This window comes from Sorex araneus, chromosome 1, assembly GCF_027595985.1.
Source record: "Sorex araneus isolate mSorAra2 chromosome 1, mSorAra2.pri, whole genome shotgun sequence".
Lineage (NCBI taxonomy): Eukaryota > Metazoa > Chordata > Mammalia > Eulipotyphla > Soricidae > Sorex > Sorex araneus.
The window spans coordinates 41,528,899-41,548,805 of NC_073302.1; the positions used below are offsets into that span (position 1 = coordinate 41,528,899).

The 19,907-nt window shown below is 41.7% G+C and overlaps 1 protein-coding gene across 1 annotated transcript in view; it reads left to right on the top strand.

Annotated features, from left to right (window-relative positions):
* Positions 1 to 19,907, top strand: part of RIGI (RNA sensor RIG-I) — a 42,524-nt gene that overhangs the window by 11,434 nt on the left and 11,183 nt on the right. Inside the window, exons 5-13 of the mRNA XM_055140452.1 lie at positions 968 to 1,090; positions 3,761 to 3,877; positions 4,605 to 4,758; positions 5,717 to 5,975; positions 9,037 to 9,199; positions 12,663 to 12,767; positions 15,463 to 15,620; positions 16,161 to 16,296; positions 19,642 to 19,790. Coding sequence (XP_054996427.1) covers positions 968 to 1,090; positions 3,761 to 3,877; positions 4,605 to 4,758; positions 5,717 to 5,975; positions 9,037 to 9,199; positions 12,663 to 12,767; positions 15,463 to 15,620; positions 16,161 to 16,296; positions 19,642 to 19,790 — 1,364 coding nt within the window. The remainder of the gene's footprint in view (positions 1 to 967; positions 1,091 to 3,760; positions 3,878 to 4,604; positions 4,759 to 5,716; positions 5,976 to 9,036; positions 9,200 to 12,662; positions 12,768 to 15,462; positions 15,621 to 16,160; positions 16,297 to 19,641; positions 19,791 to 19,907) is intronic.

A 19,907-nucleotide genomic window follows, 5' to 3' on the forward strand; every position in this document is an offset into this window, starting at 1 on the left:
GTTCCTGACAATAACTTCTTGAAGCATTGCTTGGAAGGCTGTATTTAGTGCAACATCTAGCTTTTCTTTTTTCTCTTTCAAGTTGTTCCAGAAATTGTCTAAATACATATCTGATTGTTAGCCAGGGCTTAATCAGAAATGTTAAGCATGAGTGTCTGCTAAATCATGTTTCTCTTATCTGTGGCATGCCTGGGAATCATGTCTGGCTAAAACAAAGATTTTGATTCTGTAGTGGCTCAAGAATGTGCATTTCTTTTAACTCTGGAAGCTGCTGTTCCATGTTCCATACTTTATTCCTTTTGGGGGGCTACATCTGGCAGTGCTCAGGGGTGGCTCTCATCTCAGTGTTCAGGAGTTATAGGGGACCATGCAGTGCCAGGAATTGAAAGTGGGCATCCTTGGTGCAAGGCATGCCCTCCAGACCTTTGAGTCCTCTCGCCTCGTCGTATTCCATACTTTGAATAATGTCAATAATGTCCTATATGTCCTGGAAGCACAGATTGCAATTTGAGATTTCAAATTTACAATGAGATCCTTGAAAATTTTCTTAGAAGATGAGAGGTAGGAGCAGTAGTACAGTGGGTAGGGCTCTCGCCTTGCATGAAACTGACCTGGGTTCAATCCCAAGCATCCCGAATGATCCCCTGAGAATCTCTGGATGTGTCCCAAAATAAAAATAAAATAAATTGCCTTAAAAGGTGAACAAAGTGGTTGTGAAGAATCTTAAAGTAAGCTTAAAAATTTAGTGATATGATCACTTTACAGAACTGTAATGAGATTATATGAAGGCGTAGGGATGATGCTCCAAGCAGTGGCATCAAAGCACATGCCTTGCATATGTGAGGGCCTGAGTTCAGTCCCTGGCACCGCATGCCACCCAGAGCACTGCTGAGTGAGCACCCACAACAATATAAAATTTTCCAAAACTACTGTGTAAGATACCAAGATGTATTTTGGTCTCATGAAGGTGCCAAAAAAGCTGAAGTAGAAGATCTTAAGGATGATGAAGTGGAAACTTTTGACGTACACTTTGTCTACCAGGAAGAAGCAGAAAACCAGAATCTCAGTCAGAATCCATGTCCTCCTTCAGGTATGGCATTGTTTGTTCCTTTGTTGTAACAGTTCTCTCCAGGTGTTTTGGTAGGAGACAGGTTTTTTAAGATGAAACGTACACTCTTCTGAGAAGGCTTTGAAAGAAAATTAGGAAAGAGAAAAGAATTTATGTTCAAATTAATTTTTCCCTAAAATCAAGTAATGCCATTGTCTCTTTTTTCATAGCTGCTATCAGCTTTCATCTTCCTTTCTTTTTTGCTGTTGTTTTGGCGTCACACCAAGTGATGCTCAGGAGTTACTCCTGGCTCTGCATTAAGGAATCACTCCTGGTGGGCTTGAGGGACTATATGGGATGTGGGGATCAAACCCTGGTCAGCTTCGTGCAAGGCAAGTGCCCTACCTGCTTTGCTATCTCTCCAGGCCCTCTTCTTTTTGCATCACCTTTTATCACTAAGAATATAGTAATACATACATTTCTTCATTAAAAATGCAGATAATGTCTTCTCAGAAGCTCCAAGTTTCTGAAGTTGAAAAGCATTTCTGTTTTCTCAGGAACCAATTTTACTGCAATTGCAGGTCACTTGCTCAGTCTCTGTCCATGATCCCAGGGCTGCAGTGTAAGTTGGCGCCATATGTGTCCTCCATAGGCGTGCCTACCTGAAATCCAACCAGGCTGTTTGTCAAACAGCACGGGAGGAAGCCATGTTCTCCATCAGGATCTTGTTTACTGTTTCACACCAAAGGACCATGTCAATTAGTGCTGGCCCTGTGAGACCTACCTTGTATATTTCAGGAAAATGTTTTAATTAGGAGAATTGAAAGTTACATTAGCCACAGTAAAGTTATATGTGAAAAGGCATCCCAGAAGAAATTAGAATACATGAAAAGAGGTGATTTAGGGGAATAACACGACAAGAAGAAAATTTACAGATTATTTTTGCAACTGCATGATACAACTTTTTTGGTCATGCTAGAATAAAAATCAATGAATGTGAGTTACTTTACATTTTTCTGATGTCAAAAGATTCTGTGTTAACTTACTGATCAATCTGTTTGAAATTTGCCTTTAAAAAAATAGATAGGAGGACAGAGACTGGACCACATCCAAAAGAACAAAACCAACTGATGTTGGCACAGATGTGGGGAGAAAGGGACTCTCCTTCACTGCTAGTGGGAATGCTGACTGGTTCAGCCCTTTTGGAAAACAATATGGACGTTTCTTAAGAAACTAGAAATTGAGCTCCCATTTGACCCAGCAATTCCACTTCTGGGAATATATCCTGGAGATGCAAAAAAGTCCAGTATAAATGACATCTGCACTTGTATGTTTATTGCAGCACTATTTACAATAGCCAGAATTTGGGGAAAAAAAACTAAGTGCCCAAGAACAGATGACTGGGTAAAGAAACTTTGGTATATCTACACAATGGAATACTGTGCATCTGTTAAAAATTATTAACTCATGAAATTTTCATATAAGTGGATGAACATGGAGAGTATCATGCTAAGTGAAATGAGTCAGAAAGAAAGGGACAGGCATAGAATGACTGCACTCATTTATGGAGTATAAAGTAACATAATAGGGAACTAACAGCTAAGGATGGTAGAGATAAGGGCCAGGAGGATTGCTCCACGTCTTAGAAGCCAAACTCATGTGCTGGGGAAAAAGGCAGCTGGGTTAGAGAAAAGACCACTAAGTAAATGATGGTTGGAGGGCTCGCTTGGGATGGGAGATGTGTGCTGAAAGTAGACTACGGACCAAACATGATGGCCACTTAGTACCTGTATTGCAAACCATAACACCTGAGAAAAAGAGTAAGGGGGAATGTGCCTGCCACAGAGGCAGCAGGTGGACAGGGATGGGGTGGCAGGAGGGATACTGGCAACATTGGTGGTGGAGAATGGGCACTGGTGGAGGGATGGATATTTGAACATTGTATGACTGCAATGGGATCACAAAAGTTTGTAAGTCTATTAAAAAATAATTTAGAAGTATATAGGTTCGACTTAGTAGATAATATCAAAGGTCCTTTTTTTTTTTTTAATCTGCTCACACTATGTTTTTATGCTATTGAGATAAATCTTCTGATTTGTTGCTGTTGTTGCTATTATTAGACCATACTGAGGGTTACTGGGTTATAATTTGGGGTGCTGATCAGGGGATTATGTGCGACTGGGAGAGCACTGGGTTTTAAATCACTTTGATGCACATTAATTTTAATTTTTTTAAAACCAAACTCTGGTTCTGTTGAGAATAAACACAGTGTGAGAGCCTATGTACATATATAGTATGGTCATTGCTTGTGAGATTTTGCTTTATAAAATTAATATTTAGAGTTGGGTGTTTTTCAAAAGTCTTGGAGAAATTGTTTCATCTGGCATTTTCTTCTACCAGTGGCCTTCTGCCTTGCTCTGAATTGGTGTTCCTTGCTTTGGTTTCTCCTTACTAGGCTGTTAAAGAAAGAAATGTTTTTAATTTCCACCCTTCCCCATTTCTTTTTTTACGAGGGAGAATTCTGTCGTTCAATCTGTGTAGAATGAAAGACCAAGATTCTAAACTTTCTTAAGCAAAGACCTCTCGCTAGAGTCAGAATTTTTGTCTGGTTTACTAGGTTTTTAGGACTAACCCTACTTGCTAGAATCAGAATTCTAGTCTATTTGACTAGTCCTCAATCCTCATGGCAATGATGGTCCTTTTGTATTACAGAAGCAGTAGAAGCAGAAGTGTCTCAGACTTACTGCCCATTGAAGCCAAGAAATTACCAACTGGAGCTTGCTTTGCCTGCAAAAGAAGAAAAAAACACAATAATTTGTGCTCCAACTGGTAAGCCCATTGCCATTACTTGCATAGTTTTTTTCTGATGATTGCTTTTTCTTCTTTTTTCTTTCACTAAGTACTGTGACATATTTGGCCAGTCTCATTTTTTCCCATTGTTCTATTTCTTTTGAAAAAGCCATCCTATTACTATCTTTCTGAAGATATTCAGGAACATAAAAAGGAAAGAAAAATGCATGTTTGAGCATGCTACCTCTGAAGTAGCTTGATATATTTTTTAATGTAAATTCTGACATAACTAATCTAGCCATGTTACTTATTGGTCAGTACAGTGCTTCCAGAGGAGCTTCAAATAATGACCTCGATACAGAAATATTTTTTTATTTTATTGAATCACCATGAAGAAAATTACAATGCTTTCAGGTTTAAGTCTCAGTTATACAATGCTGAAACAACCATCCCTTGACCAGTGCCCATATTCCACCACCAAAGAAGAAAAAAGAAAAAAAAAACACCAAAAATCCAGTATACCTCCCATCCCGCACCCCACCCCCCCCGAACTGATAAATTTCACTTTACTTTCTCTTTACTTTGGTTACATTCAATATTTCAACAAAAACCTCACTATTATTGTTAGGAGTTCCCCACTAGAGTCAGACCTGTTGTGAAGGGATATGAGATCACGCGGCAACTATTGCGGCTGCGCGGTTTTGGATTTTGATACAGAAATATTTTAATATATTAGTTACCTGCTTTCTTTTATTTCTGTTAAAAGGTTGTGGGAAAACCTTTGTATCACTTCTTATATGTGAACACCATCTTAAAAAGTTTCCACAAGGACAAAAGGGAAAGGTTGTCTTTCTTGCTAATAAACTCCCAGTGTATGAGCAGCAGAAATCTGTGTTTTCAAAATATTTTGAAAGATGTGGGTAAGTAGAACAGTTTGACCTCCTTTTCTCAAGTTTCATGTGACTGATGTTTTACATGTCTTAAATTTTAGGAAAACCCAAGATTTCAAAAATTTAGGGTAGCTTTATGTTTTATTTTCTATATTTAATTCCTTAATGGATTCAATATTTCTTGTTAGATATGCCTGGAATCCATACTCTTATGGTTAGCTCTTTTAGAATCAACAATTTGAGGTAACTGTTATCAAGTGGCATACTAAACTTTTTATAAGTTTTTTTTTTTTTTTTTTTTTTTTGGTTTTTGGGTCACACCTGGCGATGCACAGGGGTTACTCCTGGCTCTTCACTCAGGAATTACCCCTGGCGGTGCTCAGGGGACCATATGGGATGCTGGGATTCGAACCCGGGTCGGCCGCATGCAAGGCAAACGCCCTACCCGCTGTGCTATCGCTCCAGCCCCATAAACTTTTTATAAGTTTTATAATCTATTTAATATTACTGTTTTTATAAAGTATGCTCTTTTCTTGCTGTTATTTTGCTTTGTTTTGGGGAAGAGGGTCAGAGCTTACCGTGCTCAGCACTTACTCCTGGTTCTGCATTCAGGGACGACTTCCTGGTAGGACTTGGGAGATCATTGTGATGCAATATGTGGACCAGGATATGGTTCAGTCCTATGGAGATAGCACTAGGGTTGGCCACATGCAGAGCAAGTGCCCCAGCCACCATATTACTGGTCCCCTTTCTTGGTGTCATCAAAAATTTATATATACTAACGGAAGTTTTAACTAATATGCATATATTGATCATTTACTATGCATCAGGCTCAGAGTATTTACCAAAATTTACCAAAATATCTCCAGATAAATTCCTTTTGAACTTAAGAGTATTTAATGAATTGATGTCATGATCTAGAGTGTCATATCTTTGTGGCTCTTTATCATATCATTGCTGGTAATAGAAAATTTCTGTCATGTCCCAGGTACAGAGTTGCTGGTATTTGTGGATCAACAACTATGACTATCGTGGTGGAAGAGGTTATTAAGAGCAATGATATCATCATTTTAACACCACAGATTCTTGTTAATGCCCTTAAAAATGGGACTGTTCCATCACTCTCCATCTTCACTTTGATGATATTTGATGAATGCCACAACACCAATAAACTTCATCCTTACAATATGATTATGTTTAGTTATCTAGATCAGAAACTTGGAAAATCTTCAGACCCACTGCCCCAGGTAACTCTAAAGTCAAAAGAATTCCTCAGAGGAGCTTTAACCTTTTTTTTTTTTTTTTTTGCTTTTTGGGTCACACCCGGCGATGCATAGGGGTTATTCCTGGTTCATGTACTCAGGAATCACTCCTGGTGGTGCTCAGGGGACCATATGGGATGCTGGGAATCAAACCCGGGTCGGTCGTGTGCAAGGCAAACGCCCTACCCGCTGTGCTATCACTCCAGCCCCAGGAGCTTTAACCTTAAATCCTGCTTCCTTGTTCTTATTATCACACTGACAAAGTCTTCCTCAGATCCTGAATCCATAGTATGTGATCATTGATCAATTCGTGTTTTTTTATTCATCTGTGCCCTTAACAAATATATATTAGGTACATATGCCTAATATACATTTGTAACAGGCATGTATGTAGTGTTAGGTACTAAGGTTATAAATACCAAAAAATATAGTTTCTGCCTCAGACAACTTAAGTTCCATGGAAACCCAGGTATATAAGAATGACATCATTGTTTATAATGATAGCACAGTATGGAGGTGGGCACAAGTTATAATCACAGTAGAACTAGAACAGTTTATAAGTGTGCTGTAAACATAGGCAGGACCTAATAGAACTTAGATTAGGCAAAAACTAACACGGTTTTAGTAATGAGGTATCTTATTTCTAGTAAAAGTTACTGTGTATTCAGAGTAACAGAGCTGTTAAAGGGCATGGCAGGCTCAAGAATCCCGAAACTCTCAATATCACTTGAATGTAGAGTTTGAAATAGTGAATTATAGCAAGTGAGGCAAGATGAGGAGGAAATGACTGATATAACAGGATGCAGGAGAGACTAGAGGTGGGGGGTAAGTGGGCAAGTAGATGGATTTGTACTGAAGAACAGATGGAGCACTGTTTTCGGTGTCACATGGGGAAGGGAATGTGAAGAGTCAAAATAGTAATTCTTAGATGGGCGCCAGAATTCTGGCATCTACCTCTCTTTTCTCTTGAATGAAGAAGTAGAACATTTTTCTGGGAGAAAACAACATGGGAATAGGTTAGGGATATAGAGTTAGATGGAAAGATTTAAAATTAGAATGGAAACTAAGAGGGGTATGCAAAAATACTGCTTGGTTATATTAAGTACCCAAATGAAGTTGGAAGCCATGAATGTACAGTCTACCACTCATCTGTCAAATTTTCTAATTCTGGTAATTATCTGGTTAGAAAGAACAGGTTAGAAGAAATTCCATATGGTGTGAATAAGTAAGATTTGGTAGCAATTGCATTTTTTTTTATATATTTTTTTCTTCCAGAATAAAATTAGCAGTGAATTTGATTCATTCTAATGAATCAGTTATTAAATATTTATTTTTATGTAACTTTTATTGAGGTAATATTGGCTTACAAGAGAATATATATATGGTTTAGGGGTATAGTATTGCCATACTATCAGTATTATCAAGTGGCTATTAGAGGAAAATAATGCATATCAGGTGACCATTAAGTCATTAATTATTCATAAATATCATCTTATTGAATCCACACTAATGAATTTAATGGTTGTTATATATTGTTATTTGAAATTTATTGTTTCCCCAGTGTGCTGTTCAGTTGTCAGTGGTGCTTGGGGACCATCAGGGCTCTATGGGGGATTCATTTCAGGGCTTCAATCATGCATATCATGAGCTCCACCTCTTCGAGCCAGCTCACTGGCCCAACAATACTGCCATTTCCTCCCCAATTTTATTTTATTTTTATAAAGTTGTTCACAATAATTTATTACACTCAATATTCCAACACCAATCCCATGACCATTATACCTTCCCACCACCATTATTTTCAATTTTCCCACCACCACCATAGCCTGCGCCCAAAGTGGGTTCTAAATAATTTATTTTATATTGCTTGTTATGAATGATCAGTTTTAAATGATTCAAAAAAGTTTTCTTAGAAGAAAATATGTGAAGATTATTGTATCTCTGGAACCATTAATCCCTTATATAAGAGATTACTAACATGTTACATATTTGAGCCTTGTGTGCTAGTATTTATTTATTTATTTATTTATTTTTCTATTGAGATAGGGTGCCTTTTATTTTACACCCTGTCGTGTGCTATTTTTGGTACATCAGTGAAGTAGAGTATGAAATATCACATGGCAGCATTTGTGGCTGCATGCTCCAGGAATTCTTAAATTTTTAACAAGGTGATACAACTGGAGATGATTTTGGGGTCCAGAGGCATCTCTGCAGCTTTTTGCTCTCTTCCAATATTTATTTGTGAGTCTCTGGATCGTGGCCGTTATTGAGCTTATATGGTGCTAATGGCATTTCTTGAATGTAGCTTCCAGACTCCAGGAAAGACAGGGAAATGTGGAGAGGTCACTCATTGCCAACTCTTTTTGGTCACAAAAGCTGCATACCTGAGTTTTTCACTATTGACATTTTTTAGAGATGTTGTTTCCCAGCTTGACAGAGAACTAAAAATGCTTGTTTTGGGGTCACAGAGCCAGTGCAATATGACTGAGATTGGAATGGACATGTGTCTGATTTCCACTCATTTCCTTCCCAGTGCCTTGTTGCATACAATTTAGAACGTACTAGGATAAATAAAAGAGACATTCTCTCTCTCTCTCTCTCTCTCTCTCTCTCTCTCTCTCTCTCTCTCTATTGCTTTTTGGGTCACACCCACCAATGCACAGGGGTCACTCCTGGCTCTGCACTCCAGAATTACCCTTGGCGGTGCTCAGGGGGCCATATTGGATGCTGGGAATCAAACCCAGGTCGGCCGCATGCAAGGAAAACACCCTATCCGCTGTGCTATCTCTCCAGCCCTGAGACATCCTCTCTTGAAATGGTTTCCTGTCTTGGTTTTTCTGTGGATTAGTGTTAAGCTGATAGTTGTGACACCTATCTTTATTCAGTGCTATACCTAATGGGACTTTTCCATTGCCATTATGGAGAAGTTCTTGCTTATCTAACGATATGAAGAAAATCATGCCATCAAAGGAAAAAGTCATATGAAAGGTTGTGGAAGGGTCATACTGTTTCCCAGACATCTCATGATTTGGGGTTTTCCTTACAGGTTATTGGATTGACTGCCTCAGTTGGTGTTGGGAATGCAAAAAGCACTCCAGAAGCCATGGACTATATCATCAAGCTATGTGCCTCTCTCGATGCATCTGTAATAGTAACAGTCAAGGAAAACTTGGGGGAACTGGAGGAAGTCGTTTATAAGCCCCAGAAGTGTAAGTGGGATCAAGTAATAATCCCTTTGGGACATTTTTACCCTTTGCTCTTCCTTGTTCAGAGCCATTCAGACAGACACTATATTTTTATCCTTTTTCTGTTTATAGAAGATATTTGGCCCCAAACTTGGGAAATAATCACATTTCTAGCCTCTCTCCTCAACTGACTTCTCTCACCAAACAATGGATGGATCTCAGGAATGGCCTATAGAAAGTAACTGTTCTTAACCCTCAGTTCCATAAAAAATTTTATAAACATACTACTAACTGAGAGAGGTGATGAAAAAAATCTAAGCATCTAGGTGGCTGAGGCCTCTCTTATCTTCCCTGCCTTGAAGTTACTGGGTGACCTTTCATTATTTGAAGATGTATTTGGTTATTTTGGCTGAAATGAGATTATCTAAATATATCATATCTTCAAAAATGAGAATATGATTACTTATTTATTTGAGGAGGCCTCTAAAGTGGTGAGGTCCTTTCCCATGACTCTCTGTTAACAAGATTGGCAGTTTCATGGGAACCCCCTGGGATATGGTGTAGCAAAGGCTCTGCAGTGCCTTGCATTATTGTACCTCAGTGGGACTCGGGGACCCCTAGGACCCATCCTGTGATGCTCAGGGAATCATGCAGGATCAGACCAGGGTTGGCCACATTCAACACATATGGCTTAACTCGTTACTTATGTGTCTGGCCCAGGATATGACTTTTAAAAACTAAGATGGGTTAACAAATATTTATTGAATTGAATACAATGTATTAAGTCAGCAAGGTAGAGAGGGCAATTATATATGACTCAATACTTCCTTTTGACTAGAATGAGACTTAGAAGGCAGAATAAACACAGGAATGGTAAGGGAAGGGAACTTTCTGGGAGATGCCTGGAATACCCAATTAAAGATTTTTAGTCACTGTCACTGTCATCCCGTAGCTCATCAATTTGCTTGAGCGGACACCAGTAACGTCTCCATTGTTAGACTTGTTGTTACTGTTTCTGGCATATCAAATACACCACGGGTAATTTGCCAGGCTCTGCTGTGAGGGAGGGAAACTCTCGGTAGCTTGCCAGGCTCTCCGAGAGGGGAAAGATTTCTAGTATAGTATAGTACAAAAGTCTTTATAATCCAGTCTCTCTCAGATACTTCACTTTCTCCTCCTTCCTCCAACTCCAACCAGATTACTTTCCTCTGGGCTTCTCAAATTTCTCCTGTGCTTTTTTATTTTCCCTTTTTAAAAAAATTGAATCGCTGTGAGCTACAGTTACAAAACTTTCATACTTGTTTCAGTCATACCATGATTGAACACCCATCCCTCCACCAGTGCACATTTTCCACCACCAATGTCCCCAGTATCCCTCCCCGTATTGCAAACCATAATAGCCATAAGGAGAGAGAGAGAGAGAGAGAGAGAGAGAGAGAGAGAGAGAGAGAGAGAGAGAGAGGGCTCCTGTGCTTCCTTGTTCTAGTCTTTCATCCATGAAGTGCTTCACAGATGACTGCTCTTGCTTCTTGCTTCCTTCATCTTCCTACCTGACTTTCGACATAACACTGCCACACCTGGAATCAGGAGAGATTCCTTTCCCTGGGCTCTGGGACACTGCTAGGTCCCTGCACCCTTGCTGTGTTTTTTTTCGCTGCAGACCTTTCCTTCTCTAAGAACACAGACCTTTCCGGAACATTGAGTTTGTTCTTTTCAGAAAGATAAGCAACGCCGGCAATTAATAGCTTTCTTTTTTTTTTCTTTTTGGGTCACACCCGGCAATGCTCAGGGGTTACTCCTGGCTCTGCACTCAGGAATCACTCCTGGTGGTGCTCAGGGGACTATATGGGATGCTGGGAATCAAACCCGGGTCGGGTGCGTGCAAAGCAAATGCCCTCCCCACTGTGCTATCACTCTATCACTCCAGCCCGGCAATTAATAGCTTTCTGCTGGGAGAAGATAATAATGAATCTGAGGGACAGTGATCATGACTGGGGTGGTAGGAGAGGAGGGAGAAGATCAAAGAACAGATTCTGGGTTAAAAATAAGGCATTAGTGAAGTCATGAAATTTGCTTATAAATCAATAGACATGGAGAGTATCATGCTATGTGAAATGAGTCAGAAAGAGAGGGACAGACATAGAAGGAATGCACTCATTTGTGGAGTATAGAATAACATCACATGAGGCTGACACCCAAGGACAGTAGATACAAGGGCCAGGAGGATTGCCCCATAGCTGGAAGCCTGCTTCATGAGCAGAGGGGAGAAGGCAGATGGAATGGAGAAGGTATCACTAAGAAAATGATGGCTGGAGGAACCAGTTGGGATGGGAGATGCATGCTGAAAGTAGAAAATGGACCAAACATGATGACCTCTCAGGGTCATAATGCCCAAAAGTAGAGAGAGTATGGGGAATATTGTCTGCCATGGAGGCAGGGGGAGGGTGGGAAAGGGGGGGTATACCCGGGATATCGGTGTTGGGGAATGTGCACTGGTGGAGGGATGAGTGTTTGATCATTGTGAGATTGTAACCCAAACATGAAAGGTTGTAACTATCGCATGGTGATTCAATAAAATTAAAAAAAAAAAAATAAGGCATTAGTTTCTTATTATTTACATAGGCCAAAATCACATAGTGATCACTAATTGGCCCTTACTGATTTCTTTTCTGATCATTTCATTTGCCAGTTCTTAAAGCTTTGCTGGAATAAGCAATATAAAGTAAATGTGTTATGTGCAACAGTGGGCAGGTTGGAATTTGAAGAGAAAATGGGGATATTGGTGGAAGGAAGATCACACTGGTGGTGCTGGAACATTAAATGCTTGAAACAACTGTATAATGAACAATGTTGTAAATCATAGTGCTTTTAATGAAAATTAATTTGAAAAAATTAAAATAAGGCATTAGGGGTTGGAGTGATAGTACAGTGGGTAGGGCACTTGCCTTGCATGTGGCTGACCTGGATTTGACCCCTGGCATCTCATATGATCCCGGAGCCCCATCAGGAATGAGTGATCCCTAAGTGTAGAGTCAAGAGTAAGCCCTGAACACATCCAAGTGTGGGAATAAAAACAAAAACATTGTTTTTGACCTCACCCGGAGAAGCTCACAGGTTGTTTCTCTTCATCTGGAATCACTTCTGGTGGTCCTTGAGAGACCATATGGGATGCTGGGGATTAAACCCAGAGGCAAGATGGGTACCAGCCTCATTCGGGGCACAGCACAAGCTGTGCGTTTCAGTATCAGCAAAACCAGGCTGAGAAGTTGGATTCGATCTGTGACAGAGATGTCAGCCTTGAGCATTAGCATTCGGGAGCTATCTCAGGGTTTTGAGCATTGCCAAAGAATGCATCTCCCCACTGGTGTGTTTGGGGCTTCAGCTTTTTCCATAGGAAGTAGCAAAGGCAGAGAAAGGTTTGATGAAAGCTACTTTGAATTATAATGTCTTCCTGAAAAAAATATTCACTTTCTTTTGTTGGGTTTAGTTTTCAGGAAAGTAGAAGCAAGGACTAATAACAGATTTAAATGCATCATAATTCAGCTGATGAGAGAGATCGAGAATTTGGCAAAGAAAGTCTTTAAAGAATTTGGTAAGTAACTCTCAGGGGATAAACCTATTTGTATTCTGACAAATACAAATTCACTGCTTGTTCACTGGTGTATTTTGTGTTCTCCCCAATTCAGACCTATTCAGTTGATTCAGTATCCCTCATGTCATGTTTTTCTTCTCCCTTCTTATATCCAATGTAAATCCGACTAGACACACTTATCTGACAAGCACCATAAACCAGCTCACTATTTTCTTAATCTTCCAAGTCGGCTTTTTGTCCTGATTACCCTATTAATATGAATAAAATCACCTTTTCTTAGTGGCCTGGATTCAAATCTAGGGGTGACCTTTGAATTCATTTGAGATTCTCTTATGAAGTCGTCAGGCCTATTCTTTTCCTTTTTTATATTTTTATTTGTTCTCCAAATATTTTGAGGGGGGGTTGTTTCGTTTTTGACCATACCTGGAAACACTCACGGGTTGCTCCTCTGCATCTGGTGGTCCTTGAGAGACCATATGGGATGCTGGGAATTAAACCCAGGTCACCTGTGCACAAGGCATGTGTCCTAACCTCTGTACTATCATTCCATCCTCTCTCCTGATATTTATTGTACCCAGAAATGTAGATAATGGGACTGAAGACACAGTCCCCATGTATGGGAAACTTACCCCCACGAGAGTCAGATGAATTTAATTTCCATGTAACAGGGGAGTGTTACACAGTGTGAAACAGCAACACGTAGGAACTAGGCTTGAAGTGGGCTGCAGGCAAGGGGAAGTGATGCTTGAGACACATCCTGAGGAAGTCGGCCAAATTTTGAAAGTGGAGAAAACCACACGAAGGCAAACAGGCATAGGCATAGAAGGAAGAGAGAGCACAGAGTTCTAGGAACGGGGACTGACGCAGCTAACTAACAGGTGTGAGTAGCAGAAAGTTGAGAGGCTGGTGGGCAAGGCAGGGAAAGATAGAGGAGGGCCTGCTAGGAAATAGTTTGGGGTTTCCTGGGCTAGAAAGATAGGAAATTGGGGAAGATGCTTGTCTTGCATACGGCCGACCCGCTTGTGATCCCTGCACCATATATGGTCCCCAGAGCACAGAGCCAAGCGTAAGCCCTGAGCACAACCAAATGTGGCTCCCAAACCAAGCAAAACCCCAAAAGTCAGGAGAATAGAGAGAAAATGGGACTAACAAGAGTCCTGTAAAATGTAGGAAGGTGAGCAGCCTGAGAAGTAAATCAGAAGTGGATGATAGAGGCCAGCTGCCAGAGAATGCTCCGAGGCAGGCCAGGTGTTTGGAGGAAGATGCACTGGGGTTTTTCAGCAGTAAGGTAGCATAGCTTCTCATCTGCAGCTGTGGACCCCCCGTTGGCTGTTGGGCAGATTGGAGGGAACAAGGCCTGAGGTCAAGGAGCCAGTTAGGAGATTATCAAGTTCTCTGGGAGCACCATGACACAGTCTGAACTGGGGAGGTGGGAAATGGGTAAAGAGATATCAATCCTTACCTTTATCTTCCTCCCATCTCTAAGATTTCTGCTGCCAGGGTGCAAATGGGGCCAACACACTCAGGGGACCCATGATGAATATCAGGTCAGAATCCAGAGCACAGAGCCAAGAAGGCCTGAGCACCTCCACTGTTGCACAAAAATAAATATGAAAGAAAACAAAACAGCAGGATGGAGTAACAGGACAGCAGGTCGGGCTGGTGGACCCAATCGTCACACATGGTTCCACAAGCACTGCCAGGTGCAATGCCAGGGTGCAGAGCCAAGAGTATTCCCCAGAGTCACTGGGTGTAGCCCTCCAAAGAACTCTTCTTTTTCTCTTTCTCCTCCTCTTTCTCTTCCTCTTTCTCTTCCTCCTCTCCTCACTCTCTTCTTCTCCCCTTTCCCTCTTAAGAAGAAAATAACTGTTTGGGCCACACCCAGCAGTGTTCAGGGCATATTCCTGGCTCTAAACTCAGGGATCACTCCTGGTGATGTTGGGAGACCATTTGTGATACGGGAAGCCAAAATCAATTGACTGCATCCAAGGCAAGCACCCTACCCACTATGCTGTCTCTCTGGCCCCCTTTGAGCTTCCTCTCATGCGCTTGCTGTATGACTCTGGAGAATTACTCAATTTATCTAAACTTCTGGGTGTTTAGGGGTTACTCCTGCTTCTGCACTCAGGAATTACTCCTGGTGGTGCTTGCGGGGACCATATGGGATGCCGGGGATCAAACCCAGGCTAGCCACGTGCAAGGCGAACGTCCTACCCACTATACTATTGCTCAGACCTCTAACCTTCTGTTTTTCATTGATAAAATATACTATATACTTCATGGAGTTAAGAAAACAAAATTATGAATTGAGGCGGCTGGAGCGAGTACAGTGAGTAGGGCGTTTGCCTTGCACGTGGCCAACCCAGGTTCGATTCCCAAGAATCCTATATGGTCGCCTGAGCACCACCAGGAGTAATTCCTGAGTGCAAAGCCAGGAGTAACCCCTGAGCATTTCCAGGGTGTGACCCCCCCAAAAAAAATGAATTGAAGCATTTAGACTCATGGTACAGAGTACTCAGTAAGCCATCCTAGACAATCATGGGAACATGACTGAAAACTCAGACCATCTCAGAAGGAAGATGTTTATATAGAGTAAAAAATACAATTAGAGGGAAACAGAGACTTGCTTAGACCCTCAAGTTCCTGACTACAGGGAATAACAACAACAACAAAATAACCCAGTTTTTTCTTCCAGAGAACTTATCTCAGTTGCAAACGAGGGATTTTGGAACCCAAAAATATGAGCAGTGGATCATGATCGTTCAGAAAGTGTGCTCAGTGTTGCAGATGCCGGACAAAAATGAAGAGAGCAGGATTTGTAAAGCCCTGTTTCTCTACACGTCCCATTTGCGGGTATGCCCTGGCTTGGGAAAGTCGTGCCTTTGCAGGAGCAATTGCCAAGAATGTACTATGGCAGCTGAGACATCAGGCTTTTGTCCTGTCCCCAAGAGCTCACTTAGGAATCTTTTTTAGGAGGGTCTCAGGGAGCAAACTCAAGCGTTGACCTAGAAGCAGAGGCTGCTCTCTGAAACTTAACAGCAGTGGGGACTGGAGACCAAGTACAGAGGGTAGGGTGCTTGCCTTGCATGCAACCAACCTGGGTTCTATGGTTCTGTCCCTGGTACTATGCTGATTCTATCCCATACACTTCCCTGAGTCTGCTAGGAATGATCTCTGGGTGCGCAGAGCCTGGAACAAGCTATTGAAACACATTGTGGGGCCAGAGAGATAGAACAGCGGGTAGGGTATTTGTCTTTGATGCAGCCAATCCGGGTTTTATCTCTGGTACCCCATATGGCCCTCTGAGCCTGCCAGGAGTAATTCCTGAGCACTGCTGGGTGTGGGCTCTCCCTTCCAAAAATCTCACTGAAACTTGGTTTTTATTTTAAACAGAAATATAATGATGCCCTCATTATCAGTGAGGATGCCCAATTAATGGATGCTTTGGATTACTTGAAAGACTTCTACTCTGAGGTTCGATCTGCAGGATTTGATGAGATTGAGCAAGATCTCACTCGGAGATTTGAAGGTGGGTGGTTTCTCAGAGGTATAAGCTGTTGGAGCCTGGTGCCACCAGTGGCAGGATACTTGCATCATGTTACATTTGATATGTGGTGATGCCCATAGAGGGGCATGGGTTTAGAGATAGTACAGATGTCTGTATGTTTACAGAGCTCACAGATGGCAGGACTCTTTTTTTAAATTTTACTTTATTATTTGGACTGGAGCAACAGCACAGCGGGTAGGGCATTTGCCTTGCACACGACTGACCCAGGTTTGATTCCTCTGTTCCTCTCGGAGAGCCCGGCAAGCTATCAAGAGTATCTGGCCCGCATGTCAGAGCCTGGCAAGCTCCCTGTGGCGTATTCAATATGCCAAAAACAGTAACAATAAATCTCACAATGGAAATGTTACTGGTGCCCGCTCAAGCAAATCGATGAACAATAAGATGACAGTGATACAGTGATACAGTGATTTTAGTATTTAAAAAAATATATATTTTACTGACTATCCATGAGATAGATCATTATAAAGCAGTTCATGATTGGGTTTCAGTCATACAATGATCCAACAGTGTACATTTCTCACCACCAGTGTCTCCTGTTTCCCTCCCACCACCACCCAACATCATCCCACCAGCCTGCCTCTATGGCAGGTACTTTTCTTCTTCCTCTCTCTCCTTTTGGGCATTATGGTTTGCAATACAGGTACTAAGAGGTCATTGTGTTAGTTCAGGCCATTCAGTACTTTTTTTTTTTTTGCTCTTTGGGTCACAACTGGCTCTGCACAGGGTTTACTCCTGGCTCTGCACTCAGGAATTATCCCTGGCGGTGCTCAGGGGACCATATGGGATGCTGGGAATCGAACCCAGGTCGGCCGCATGCAAGGCAAATGCCCTACCCGCTGTGCTATCGCTCCAGCCCCCATTCAGTACTTTTATTGGGAAGGTAAGGCTAGAGTAGCTTTATCAACTGGGTGGCAGCTTTGGGGTGTGGATGTGGGAGGTAGCCCATCCCACCCCGAGGAAGCCTGGAGAGTTCAGTCACCAAACGCCCTTACCCAGATATTCAGCAGATTATATCTTGGTGAGATCTGTCCTGAGAAGGTGGAATCTGGCCAGGGGCATGGTGATGATTTGGGATTGTGGGAGCAAGCCGCTGCCACCGGGGGCTCTGCTTGGCGGGTACAGGCTCACCTACCTCCCTCTGATTTACCCTGGTCTGTTCAGCCTCGGATGGGCCTGAAATTAACTGTGGTTTTTGATCTCTTGATTTATTTGTGGGTCTCTGAAGCAAGGCCAATAAATGAGGTTGCATAGCTGAGTTGGAGGTGGTTTGTGGGCAGGGCTTCCACGTACCTAACTTTTGGCCGTTTAATTTCTTGGAAAACTTGGTCTTGAGTTGTTGGGGTCCAGCCAGAGGAACAGCAGCAATTTGGGGGGTATCAGGAAGCCTGTAGGCAACATCAGGTTGCTGATGCACCCACCCCACGGGTGCAGGTTGACCTGCTGAAAGCACTGTGGCCCCAGCGGTGCAGGACTATTAAGCTTCACTGAAAGCTGTTTTATCGAGGATTCTATGCCTCACACCATTTTCTGTTTTGAAAAGGGAAAATTATTAGGATTTGCAAAGGCTACTCCCATAGAACAAATCAGCAGATAGTAACTTGGTTTTGGTTTGGACTTTAAGTGTTTAAACATGTTAAAAATGCTTTATTATATTTAGAAGTTTGATTTATGAGACTGAGTGTGACACATGCTGTGGCTGGGGTGCTATGGGTTTGATCCTTAGCAATGCAGAAAACAAAACAAAAAACAGAGCAATAAATCAATGAACTATAGCTTATGTGTACTGCTCTATTTAAAAAAGACCCATAATATTACTGCTTTTCATTATATTAAGAAAAACACAGGATAAGTTTTAAGGAGAGGGGTTAGAGCGATAGTACAGTGGGTAAGGCACTTGCCTTGCATGTGGCCAACCCAGATTCAATCCCTAAGGCCCCATATGGTCCCTTCAAGTTCTGTCAAGAGTGATCCCTGAGCACAGATCCAGGAATAACCCCTGATCATCAATGGATTTGTGACCTGAAAACAAACAAACAAAACAAAACAAAAAAAAGGTAGACTTAAGAAGAAGTAAGTCTTCCTGGAGAAGCAAAAAAGTATAGTCGAAATTACATCTGCACTTATATGTTCATCGCAGCACTGTTTACAATAGCCAGAACCTGGAAAAAAACCCTAGTGCCCGAGAACAGATGACTGGTTAAGGAAACTTTGGTACATCTATACAACGGAATACTATGCAGCTGTTAGGAAAGATGAAGTCATGAATTTTGCATATAAGTGGATCAACATGGAAAGTATCATGCTAAGTGAAATGAGTCAGAAAGACAGAGAAAGACATAGAAAGATTGCGCTCATCTGTGGAATATAAAATAACAGAGTAGGAGACTAACACCCAAGAATAGTAGAAATAAGTACCAGTAGGTTGGCTCCATGGCTTGGAAGCTGGCCTCACATTCTGGGGGAAAAGGCAGTTCAGATAGAGAAGGGAATATCAAGTAAACCGTGGATGGAGGACCCGCTCGGGAGGGGAGATGCATGCTGAAAGTAGACTATAGATTGAACACGATGGACACTCAATACCCCTATTACAAACCACAACACCCAAAAGGAGAGAGAGAGAACAAAAGGGAATGCCCTGCCACAGAGGCGGGGGTGGGGGTATGGGGGGTATGGGATTAGGGGTGGGAGGGATACTGGGTTTACTGGTGATGGAGAATGGACACTGGTGGAGGGATGGGTGCTCAAACATTGTATGAGGGAAACACAAGTGTGAAAATATGTAAATCTGTTACTGTATCCTCATGGTGATTCACTAATTAAAAAAATTTACAAAAAATTTTTTAAAAAGAAAAAAAAAAAGAAGGAGTAAGTCTTATTTCTTCTCTTTCTTACATTTCTTATCCAATAGGTAAGGACTGTTTTGTGAGGGTTTTTGTTTATTTTTCTATTTTGTTTGTTTTGGAGGGTTTTTTTTTAAGCCTATATTCAAGTTTTTACTGGTCCTGTGTGTGTCTCAGTGGCATGGCCTGCTGGTAGACATAGAACTACCAATTCTTTGAGGGATGGGCTGGGAAAGACATGCACTTATCAGTGGTTATTACTCCTAAGATTCAGGTTAAAGACTGAGATTAACTATAGGTTGAACTATGCTAGAGGTCACAGTATCTCCTAAATATTTTTGAGGCATTTAGACTCATGGTACATAGTACTCAGTAAGCCATCCTAGACAACCACACTGGCACACGGGTAAAAACTCAGACCATCTCAGAAATTTATGTCATTTGTAACATGGTTCCCTTTTTAAAGAAAAGCTTCCTGAACTGGAGAGTCTTTCTGTGGATCCCTGCAATGAGAATCCGAAACTCAGTGACCTCTGCTTCATCTTGCAAGAGGAGTACCATGTAAACCCAGACACCAGAACCCTTCTCTTCGTGAAAACCAGAGCACTCGTAAAGGTAGCTGCGGGGTCTGGAGATATAGTACAGTGGGTAGGATGTTTGCCTTGCACGCAGCCAACCCAGGTTCGATCCCCGGCATCCCATACTGTACCCAAAGGACCACCAAGAGTGAAG